The sequence below is a fragment of the Cynocephalus volans genome, chromosome 7, assembly GCF_027409185.1.
Source record: "Cynocephalus volans isolate mCynVol1 chromosome 7, mCynVol1.pri, whole genome shotgun sequence".
NCBI lineage: Eukaryota > Metazoa > Chordata > Mammalia > Dermoptera > Cynocephalidae > Cynocephalus > Cynocephalus volans.
Genome location: NC_084466.1, coordinates 60,285,236 through 60,297,500, shown reverse-complemented (window position 1 = coordinate 60,297,500; position 12,265 = coordinate 60,285,236). Strand labels below are relative to the sequence as shown.

At 35.0% G+C, this 12,265-nt stretch overlaps 1 protein-coding gene across 2 annotated transcripts in view; it reads right to left on the bottom strand.

Moving 5' to 3' along the window:
- AKAP11 (A-kinase anchoring protein 11) overlaps nucleotides 1-12,265 on the bottom strand; it is a 46,781-nt gene that overhangs the window by 19,183 nt on the left and 15,333 nt on the right. For both annotated transcript variants that reach the window (XM_063102684.1, XM_063102685.1), the window contains exons 3-7: nucleotides 9,897-10,013; nucleotides 6,436-6,483; nucleotides 4,776-4,910; nucleotides 3,148-3,412; nucleotides 1-2,570 (exon numbers count right to left, since the gene is read on the bottom strand). The exon at nucleotides 1-2,570 is cut by the window's left edge and continues 1,919 nt beyond it. In XM_063102684.1, coding sequence (XP_062958754.1) covers nucleotides 1-2,570; nucleotides 3,148-3,412; nucleotides 4,776-4,910; nucleotides 6,436-6,483; nucleotides 9,897-10,013 — 3,135 coding nt within the window. The remainder of the gene's footprint in view (nucleotides 2,571-3,147; nucleotides 3,413-4,775; nucleotides 4,911-6,435; nucleotides 6,484-9,896; nucleotides 10,014-12,265) is intronic.

Genomic DNA, 12,265 nt, shown 5'->3' with positions numbered 1-12,265 from the left:
CTGTCCAAAAGACAAGGGCTCAAGTGCTGTATTATTCAAATTATGCTTTTTCACTGGTTTATCCTTAACAGGTTCCTTCAAATCAGGTTTCTGATCTGCCACAGCTGGACAAGGTGGCAGTGTCTCTAAAGAAAATCCATGAGCCATAAAACCTTTACATTCTGGAAGAACACAATCCTTTCCAACTGAAGGTGAACAGTGAGTTAAGTGATCTTGAGCACTGAGAAATTTGGGGAACTTTTCCAAGGTGATCTGTGATTCTTCCCCAGGAACAGGCAAGACTTCCTTATATGCTGCATTTTTATCTGTATTTACAAACACTGATTTGCTTTCATCTATGGAATGTTTAATAATAGATTTCGATAATCGGTCAGCAAACATGTCCTTATTACTAGCTTCACTCTGTTGCAGTGTTATTTGATCATACTGGGAAAAAGGAGGGTTTTTTCCATTTACAGTTTTAGTTAAACAATCTGTGTGTTCACCAACTGTTTTTGTAATTTCAAATGATGTCACTGATTCCAAAGTTTCGTTCACAATTGTATGCACCATTGCTGCAGAAAAGTTGTTAATAACCACAGGATCATTTGTTAATTTTGAAGAACTTTGCATTTCAATATCATCTTTAGTTGGTTTAAAATCACTCTGGTTACCTGGATTGTGTTCTGAAGGTAAACAAATATTTGTGAGACAAGCTATTTCCTCTTCTTTGATTTTTGTGGTAACACATGCTTGGGCAGAATCACCATTTGAATTACTATCAACGGATGATAGATGAGACTTTGCCTGATGTACAGATGAAATATGATATGGGAGAAGGGCACTTCCGGCCAAGGGCACTGGTATAGAAGTTACAATTCCAGAAGTACAAAACAAGGCCTGCTGTACTGTGTATTCCTTTCTATATTCCTTCATTGGTTTTGTCACCATAATTGCTTGATTGTGAAAAGAAGGGGAAAATGTAAAGGTCTGTGTCGATGGCACTACACTTTCTGCACTCACATATTTGACATTATCAGTAGAGACACTAACTGCTGCCTTTGTTGTGAAGGTCACATCAACTTGCGATAGCTCAATGAATGCTTCCTGTATTACAGATTCAGACAAATCTTTTGCATATGACTTCACTACTTTGTCTTCGAAGTCGAACGACCAACACTGTGGAGATGCAGGTGTTGGAGAATATGAAAACTGACATACTTCCATGATGCCTTCAAAAACAAGCTCTTCAGCAAGATCTGCAGCAAATGTAGCAACTGTATTTTTAAATATCTGCTTCTTTACATACTGTAAATCTTTTAAGGCATTTGATAAAGCTTCACTCACCAAAAAATTAGCCAGGCCACCAATGGCACGTTCTTTCAGTGAAAATGCACGCTGCCTTTTCAGTTCATTAAATGCCATCTGAAAAACAGATGATGTCAATTTGACGGCTAAGTGGCACAGTGCATTTGTGCATGAAGAGACTCCTTTCTGTAAGTCTTTAAATGCACTGCCAAAACTTTTTTCCACAAGATCTGCTGCAAATTTCTGAATGCTATCTTTAATCATTAAGGATTTATTTTTAGATTTACTTTTTTGATCAAGATCACCATGCTTAAGACCTACAGTTTTATTTTCTCCACTTTTAATACTATTAATGTTTGATGTGGCATTAATATGCTGGGTATGAAGAACTGAACCTAGTACTTCACAGGAAATGCTATTTGCATAATCTTCATAGGTGTAATAAATAGAATCATGATTTTTATGAATCCTATTTCCATTATTATCTGTTTGGCAAAAACATTCAGCAGGAGTACAGCCTCCAAGAGGACTAAAAGCAGAAGACCGAATAGGGCTAAACAAACCACTGTCTTCCCCTGAGGCCTTCACTGGGCGAGGAGAATCTGGAGGATCACGCAGGTTACCATAAGGAGATTCTGGTTTACGAGGAGTTGGCTTTCTAACATTAGCTGGGAGAGCTGGACGATTGAACTTGAATTTTTGAGGATTCATACAAGCTTTTCCATGTTTGTGCCCACTCTTTTGCAATGACTTCCCTACGACAGAATCTTTCATAAAGAGACAAGAAGTCTCTAAAGTTTGCTCTAGTTCATCAAACTGATCAAAACTATCAAAAAATTCACTTACTTCTGAATCTGAATCCTCTATATCATCTTTCATCACAGGAATTTTAGGCAGCTCAAGTTTTGCTTTCAAACTTTTTTGATATCCCTCTTCATCCAAAAAAATAACAGGACTTGGACTTGAGCATTCTGATTCAGATGAGTAGGCTGGAGAAGAAGAAAAAAAGGTTTTCTGTATTTCACTACCTTTATCTGAAGTATTAGATGACCTATAGAAACTCCTTTGGATCCAAGGCTCTGAAGTTGATGTTGTGACTGAAGTTTTCACAGAAGGCAGTTCTTTATGTCCCAGAACACTTATTAAGGAAGTTGAGGGTTTAGCCAATGACTTCTGCTGTCCAGAGCTAACCAGAATTCTTAAATCATGGGTTTCTAACTGGTGACCAGAAATAGTCTGAGAAGCAGCATCACACTGGCTCCTTAGTGCAGTAATGTTTATTCCTATAGAAAAGAAGAATAAAATGATTAAATTATTCTTGAACAGAACTTTTTGAAAATTAATTTAAATCAATGAAATAAATTGACTTTAAGCATGAAATATTTATTTGTAACATAAGTGTCTTCTACCCTATGTTAGTTAACAGAAAGATTCACCCCAAGTAACACCTTCACTAAAACAACTTCATTTTACCCTATGTCCTGGGATACCTGGTCTATGCAACATTTAGCATGCTGTCACACATGTTAAAAACACTACTGCGGTAACTCTGCCAGCTAACTCTTCTGAAATTTGAACTTAAGCATGTTCCACACACATTTACAGTAATGGGCTAAACAGTGCTTGAACAATACTACCTAAATAAGAACAGAAATAGCAAAACTGAAAACAAGATAACAATAAATTTAAAAATCACAAAGAAATTAATTCCTCAGGCAATCAGAAAAAAAAGGTTAAAATGTTTAAATTGGATCAAGTTTCAACATAAATTTCAATTAAACAAATCTGCCTTAAAACTGTCAAAACTGAACTTTAAACTTTAATCCCCTATTTCAAGAAAAAGTCTAATAAAAAACAAACCATCATTATATGGCTTTGAATTCTCTTCTTCCTCTAAGTGCTCAAAAGCAGTGACAAAGTCATCCTCTATGGAAGACACAGACTGGTTAGTATCATCATCATCTTCATTAGTGGTCTCAAGTTGGCACTTCTGATGCAAGTACGTGTCCAGGGTGTATCTTATACCAGTGGCATATTTACTCAGAAGACTAAAGATAAAATCAATTCTGAGTCTTGGTAATGTAGGTGACACTCTCATGACACAGAGCATTCCAGAATGACGATGCTTGGAAAAGATGAGATGATAAAAACAATTTTTAATTTCACATATAAAACATCTGGAAGCAAAGCCTAGAAATAAGACAATCACAGAGAAAAAACAAAAAAATTTCAAACAAAAGAAAACAAGAAATGCATGCATCCTGAAAGGCTTTCTGGTTTTCCTTTCTTTACATTTTTCACTTCCTAGTCTCTTTATCTCCTATCTTTCTCTTACCAAGGTTTTCAAATTCTATCTGGCCTATTCTTCTTAAATGTTACAGAACTTACTATCTACCTATTCGTTTGGGTAATTATGCTTTCCTGGATTATTGTACAGCTCTGTGATTTTCCTTATTTAATCATTCACCTATCTCACCAACTACATGGTAAACTACTTGATGGCAGGAACAAATTTTATTTTTTTATCCCATTTTCCAGGAGCTTCCAGCATGCTACCTCCTTCTCTCCTATCACAATAAAAGAATCATCCCCTCCTTTTACTTAAGTTTCCTTATTACTACAACTTACAATAATATTTACAGCTCTGATTATGAATACAAGTCACCAGACTTCCCCCCACGTATTATCTAAGAAAATGCAAGCGTGGACGAATGATTTATTCAAAAAACTAGGCACCAAATATAATAGCTAATCTTATATCCTAGCAAATAAGGCAAAGTAAATACAAATGAAGAATACAATTAAGGAAATGAGGCAAGCAGTTCTACTTTTACTGAATGACCTCATAAAGAACACAGCAGTTTTTCATACCTGAAGTAATCCAAATTTTAAACAATTGTATATGATTTAGTTCCTAAAATGCAAAGCATTTTTCTTCAATGATTTATTCAAAAAAATTATCAACAAAATCATACGTGGTAAAGAATTAAAAGCTGAATATTATAAAATAACCACCATTTGAAATGGTAACATTTTTGTTTATAAATAAAGAACACATCAAATGTCCACTTTACATAGAATTTTTTTTTTAAACAGAAAATGAGTTGAAGTACATATAGCACAATATTTACACAAATTGGAATTGACTGCAAAGGGGAAAAGTCCTCATGGCTTATACAAAGGTGGAAGAAGTTCAATAAATCCAGAAATAATGAATATTCAGAAAAAAAATTAATATGTACTTGCATTCCATTTATGAAACTTCACATATGGAAAATCTAATATATAAACTATGACAAAAATTGTTCTATACTTCAGGGATGACAATGTTTCATAAGTTAGATTTCTTATAAATCATATTTCCTTGAAATAGCATTAAAAAATACAAAAAAGAAACTTCATTCAAGCATTTAAAAGTTTAACATTCATGTTCAAATGTAGTAAAATTTGACCTAAAAAACTCATTAGAAAGCATGTATAAAAGTTACCTGATTTAGAGGAACATTGCTTCTATCTGATGATTTATTTATATCCTTCATACAAATAATTTCATTTTCATTTAAACTGCAGAAGTGGAGTGAATTCAGAAGATCTGGAAGCTCCAAAGAAACTGCAGCCAAATCCTAATTTAAAATAATAATAATAATAAATAACACTGCAGAATAACACTTTTGTTAAGATTCCTATAATGTGGGCCCTACCCAAAAATCATAAGGTCTACTGGTTAATAAATTTTCTGGTTCATAACAGTTAACATATACAGTTTATTATCCACAGATAATAAAATTTTTAAGAACTCAAAAATAAAATGTAGTAAAATGTCCTAAAATGTACTAAAATTTAATACAGTCCCCTTCAGGTTTAATTAACTCTGGAATTTTTCATGCAGGATTCTTGGCTATAGAATGTACTTCCTAAGAGCTTAAGTTTTTTTTCTTCCCCCCGACCCATGAGGGGATCGCAACCCTAGGCACATGTGGTCTGCACCACGCTCAGCCTGTGAGTGCACCGGCCATCCCTATATAGGATCCGAACCCGCAGCCTCGGCACTACCAGTGCCGCACTCTCCCGAGTGAGCCACGGGACTGGCCCTTAAGTTTAACTTTGTAAAATACAAGTCCATTTTTCTGACTTTCCTCTCTCCAAGGTATTGTATTAGACCTTAACTGAAAATTTTATTAAGATGAAAGGAGAAGAAAATAGCTTTTATTTTTCTTCCTGTTTGCCCTTTTTACATAAATATTTTACCTAAAGAATTATTAAAGTCTTTAACACATTATAGAGTACTTCCATTTATAAACATGGTTTTATCACTAACTCTTAAAGGAAGAATATTAGAGAAACACTGAAACATTTCTCTCTCCAGCCATATACTCTCAGGAATATGTCTCTTGTTCCTTCTGTCCAAACTATTTCCTAAGGACACAATCAAAACATATAGCAGAGTTTTCATTCATAATCACCTGATACGTATTATTCAGAAAGAACTGAATTATGTTATTTTTTTCCTCTATTAGGAGATGCTTTACTGCCACCAAAGAAAACATGTAGCAATCATAAATTTTTAAGATGCAGCATGAGGGAGGAAAAAAGTATGCCTAACACATACATACATCTACACAGACTTCATCAATTCTTTACGTAACTGCCAAGTTTTCCTCTGTTGATCCTAGTCACAAATATCAGTCCCTCTGTAAAACTGCCTAAATCAAACAGGCTAAAATTTTTGCATTGGCTAATTGCAAAAATTTTATAAACTTTATCTTTTAAACTTAACTCCATCTCAACTAAAAATATAAGAATTTTACTGCTGAAGTCAAATTATGAAAACCATCAAAATAAACAAAAATTCTTACATTCTATATTACGCACAGAATGGAAGAAAAGTCAACCTGTGATTTGCAACCTCCTCGGATAAATGACTTTTGTGGTCAAACCTAAAGCTGCCTTCTATAACAGGAATACTCAGGAAAAATGTCCAAAATGCACTTAAAAGTTGACCTCAAAATATCACCTTTTAACTCTAAAAGGAAAGATATCAGAAGAGTTTAATGTAAACTTTGGGCATTAAAGCAAATATTTCATGCTCTCAAAATTTGTTCAAAATAATCTCTCATGGTACTTTCCAGTGCAATAAGTTGACCATACCTGTATATGAGCAGCATCTGTTTCTTCATTAAAACCCAGAAATGTGACCTGAATAAAAAGGAATAAAGCTCCATTAATTTGAATTTTTAAATCTTAGATTGTTGACAGAGCTGAGAAACAGGAAAAAACATATAAAGCACTAAAATGCTGACTGCCTTGGAGAGGACACTTTTTTCGAAGATGATCAAAAAGATTTTTCACCAAAGACTTAGCTCCAAATTGCAGTTCTTAAACCTCATTCACATATCCCTAACTAGCAAGTTCAATCAATTCTACCCCCAAAACATATTTCAAATACATCCCCCTGCCACCCCTTCTTCCCTGCACTACTACAATCTCTCTCATCTGGTCCCCTCATTGTGACATTTCCCTGTCAAAACTCTTCCATACTTCCCAGGGAAAAATCCTAACTGGGGTTAGCTGATGCCTTCAGCCTTCCCTCATTCTCATTCATACACATGGGCCCCTTTCTGGGTCTGGAACATGCCCTGTACGCAGGTACATCAAAAAGTTCATGGAAAGATTCCTGTTATCCTTTTTTTTTTTTTGGCAGGGGGCAGGCTGGCCCGTAGGGGGATCCGAATCCTTGACCTTAGTGTTACAAATCGGTATTCTAACCAGCTGAGCTAACCAGCCAGCCCCCGGCACTCTTTTAATTCTATTTTCCACAAAAAATAGAACTTTTTGAAGTATCCTCACACTTTATGTTTTTGCCTGAGGACTTTGTGATTGTGTCCCTTGATCTGGGTGTCTCTTCCTTAGATGTTTACATGCCTGTCTCTTCCTCATTCTTCAAGTTTCAACTCAAAGATCACCTCCTCAGAGAGGTCATCTCTGGGTAGACCCCTAGGAATACTTCTTCACTCTCTGTGAAACTATCATTTACTTCCTTCAACACCCTTACATACAGATTACTCTGTAGAAGTTTATATAAACTAAATGTCTAAAAAATATCTAATGGCATAAGGAAATGTAACATTATTAAGTAAAAAGGACAAGTTACAGAAAAATGATATATAGTATACACATAATTTTAACACTATTTTAAAAAACATGCATGGAAAATAATACTGGAAGGCAATACACCAAACCATAAGCAATAATTAACTCAGGATGACGGTGTTGTAGGTAGGTGATCTTATTTTTCTCTACTCTTTTTTCCCCTATGCTTTTTTTCACCCAATTCAATGGTAGTCATTTCCTTTTTTTATACTTTCAGTATTTACTTTTCTACAAAGAATATGTACTAGTTTTAAAACCTGAAAAAAGTGTTGTTTTTTAAATTTATATTCTCTTATGTCTATGGCATCATATTAAGAAATTTTTTCCATTTGAAGATAGAATAATGAACAACTAAGCAAGTACTGTGGCTAAAAATATATAATACTTAACATGATAGCAATATGGATGATCAGTTCTCAAAAATTATGGAAAAAGAGCAGTTAAAATATAAAGCAACACTGAATATACTTTTGACCTCTTTCTGATGATTCAGAGGCCAAGTCAGAATCTTAAATTACCCTGCAATCTTTACTCTAATTAATTATGCTTATCACTTCGTAGAAGTGTTACAGTTAATTTCCAGGCATCTAGGTAAATTGTTAACATCTAGAAGCCTGATCCTTCATCTATAAAACTTCAGGCAATACAACTCCCCTCCCAGAGTTGTGAGAGTTAATTAGAAAATGCACGGGAAAGTACCTGGCATGTCACAGGCACTCAATAACAAACAGATAATCAAGTAACAAATTTCCTTCCTTTCTTTAAAAAGATACTTGGAGATATGCACACCCTTATAGTGGGACAAAAATTCCTCCTACTCTTCCAAGTTTCCTTTACTGAACACAGAAGAAAAAAATAAGCTAACATAGGATTTTGAAGATGCCAGGGGAGTTTTGTTTCCCACTGATCAAGGAAGGCTTTGCCAAGGAATGTGGGTTTGGAAAGGTACCACATAAGCAGCTGGAGAGATACAGGCTGGAAAACTGTTGTAGGGCAGAAGGACACAGGAGACTTGTCACACTTGCCAACAACTGAGTAGACTAAGAGTGGCTCTGTTTCACTAAATAAAGAAAGGAATGGTAAAGAAAATAAAAGCCAAGGGCCACAGAAATTATGCTGACCAAAAGAAGAGCCACAGGTGGCAAAACACTACAAGCCTGAAAGGCATGCCCATCTCCCTATGAAATGATGTCAGACAGAGAATTTCCCAAGGAATGTGAAAAAAATCTTTCCCTAAAATAAGAATAATCAAGATTTTTATTAGACCCCCTCCCTTCAAAAGAAAAGTTTTAACTTGACATATTCATCAGTTTTAAGCTATAATGACCTAACACCACATCTCTGATTTGGTAATATGATGATGGACTATGGAAATATTATAGAAAAAAACTCCTTTTTATAGTAATAGATTCAAACAAAGATTGAAAACACTGGATGAGGTGAGCAAGTTGTATATCTTATCCTCAAATAACAGAATACCTTCATATACCTGTTCCCCAATGTTCATCGCAGCACTCTTTACAATAGCCAAGAGTTGGAACCAGCCCAAATGTCCATCATCAGATGAGTGGATATGGAAAATGTGGTACATCTACACAATGGAATACTACTCAGCTATAAAAACGAATGAAATACTGCCATTTGCAACAACATGGATGGACCTCGAGAGAATTATATTAAGTGAAACAAGTCAGGCACAGAAAGAGAAATACCACATGTTCTCACTTATTGGTGGGAGCTAAAAATTAATAAATAAATCCACACACACACACACACACACACACACACACACACACACACACACACACACACACACAAAACCGGGGGGGTGGGGGAAGAAGATATAACAACCACAATTACTCGAAGTTGATACGACAAGCAAACAGAAAGGACATTGTTGGGGGGGGGGGAGGGAGAAGGGAGGGAGGTTTTGGTGATGGGGAGCAATAATCAGCCACAATGTATATCAACAAAATAAAATTAAAAAAAAAAAAAACAGAATACCTTCATTGCAAAGATAAATTCATCTCTACTTTTTCATTTTGAATCAGAGCACTGAATTTAAACATCAAGAAAACTAACAATAGCCCGAAAAGTGAATATAGGAAATAAGCATATATTTTATGTTCAGAGTAAAAAAATTTAGTATTAAAGCACCAATCATTGAATATAATAGGAATCATCTAATGTAGTAACATATGTCTAATGAGTCGTCAATAATGCCTATGCACTGAATTAAAGGTGCTTAAATTAAATGATTAAATTAAGTAAATTAAATAATTGAATTATAATACATTAAGACAATTATATTAGCCAGTATTTAGAACAGGTACTTCTATTTCACATAATAATACATAGAAATCTTAGACATTTTAAAAATAGGTTATACAGTCCCACAAAGATGCATAAAAATACATTGTGTTTTATTAGGAAAGGGTTTAGAAAGTAATATGTCAAACCTCAGTTAAACTGGTATGTTCATCCTGCTTTAAATAGTCCTCTGCTGATATGCTACATAGTTCCTTCTCACTCTGCAACAAAGACTTTACAGACTGGAACACATCTTCACTGAAGCTCTGGAAAAAAAAAAAAAGACATTCTTAATTTATTTAATTTTAAGACAAGGCAAGAGATCCTGGAGATATTTTGGTTTTAGATGGAGTCACTCATTCTCTAATTAATATTCACTTGGCACCTTTTGATAGCATATGCAGACGTCAATTCAGCTGATAAAAAGCTCCACTCAGCTCAAAGGCTTAAGTAGAGTTCCACATGCCCAAAATACATACATACACCAGAGCCTGAGCATTCATCTCACTGGAAGACCACACAGGCCCTCATGCTGGGTTCACTTACTCTTACCTTACACTAAAACCTAACAGACTGAATATCTGATTTCCAAGTCATTGGCAGAATAGAAGCAACAATTTCTGTAATGAGTGAGAGGATCTGGGAGCCACAGTAAGGCACACTAACAATAGTGATTACTCCCTTAACAAAGCTGGAGACAGGAAAAAGCAAGCAAGCACAACTCAAAATAAGTTTTTTCAGGGATCTTAAGGCAGCTAGTACGATGAAAATGAGGGAGGGAATTCTAGATTGGGGGGAAGAGGGCTGACACAAGTGCAAAGGTAAAGAGGGACGGAAAAGTTACATAAAGAAAACAATGAGTATTAGACATAAATAGAACATTATTTCCTTCTACCTTATTCCCCCATTCTGCTGATTTGGTGATCTGCTCTTCCATTAAAAATGTACTTACTCCCCAGTCTTCCCCTGTAGAAATCCTACCTGTCCCAAAACCTGTAAAGATTTTTTCCATCCCTTGGTCATAATAAATCTCTCTAAAAGCTCCTGCAGCAGTGTTGGCACATCTAATTTATATCACAACATATTATAATTACTATACTCATATATATTTATCTTTCCTACCCATTAAACCAAATTATGGAGACTCAGAGACTGTATTTCAATCATTTCTCCAGATTTCAGAACCTCAGATACTAAGTGAACTAAACAGTTGCTAATTTTAATAAATTGAAATTAATGGAAATCTTCATCCTAAGAGGAAAGATACAAATATGAAAACAGAGTTTAAGAAAAAAAGAAGTAACACAACTTAAATTTGACCTATCAATGTGAACTCATAATCTTTAAATATATGTACTACCTTTTCCCATTAAAATATCTTATAAGCAATGACTTATAAGTAGCAAAGAGTGTACCCAGAATCTAGATTTTGGTTTCTAAATATCAGTTACCAATATAAAGAACTGGAGCTCCTCAGGAAATGGCTGGTTCCAGGTCTGAAGCAGAGAAAGTATGCAGTGAGCCTAGAACATCTAACAGTGCTCAAAGACTAATTGGTCATTTCAAAAGAACACAGAAGCCAGTTTGAAGGAATTCCCACTGGCCACATTTGAGACAACTGGGACATCAAAAATAATAAAAGTAATAATAAATTATAACTACTGAATTTTTAAAAATATCTATGATTCCATTAAAAGAGAAAGAGAAAAGTCAGAATGCTGGTTGACAAACAAGGACAGAATGACAAAATTAGAAAATCCCATTTTGTTATTCCCAATGTAACTACTGGTTTAGGAAAGGATCATCAACATATACTAAATGTACTGGTTAAAAGCCATTGGGGAACATGATACACTGTCTCAAAGTATCACCCTACAGACTATTTATTAATTGTATTCATTACAAAGGGACTATGTGCATTTATACCGGAGACATCCAGTGGTTATAAGCCTGTCATCAATAATACGTGCCCCCTGATCTGATGAAGTGGAATGAACACATCACCTGTGAGCTGTCCCAGCTGAACTTAATTACAGGGAAAAACAGATGAACTCAGAATATGGGGCTGTTCTACAAGACAACTGGCCCACCTTCTTCCAAAGATTTGCTGTCATGAGAAAAGAACCTAGACCACTGGAAGGACACAGATTGTGGGAAACCAGAGACAAAATACCCAAATGCAGTGTGTGAACCTTTACTGGAAGCTAGATAAGAGGCAAGGAAAAAATTACAAGGACATTTGCGACAATTAGGAAAATCTGTGTATGGATTGCAAATCAATGATACTATTGAATGAATGGTTTTCTTAGGGGTGGTAATGACTCTGACATACTTAGAAGTAAAATAATGTCTGCAGCCTACCCTCATATAATTACAAAAGGAAAGTGTGTGTGTGTACAGAGAGAGAGACAGAATGGTTATGGCAAAATGTTAACAAAGGGTGAATAAGTGAAGGATATGTGACAGGTTTTTTCCAACTTTTCTGTGGGTTTGAAATTTTTCAATATTTCAAATAACT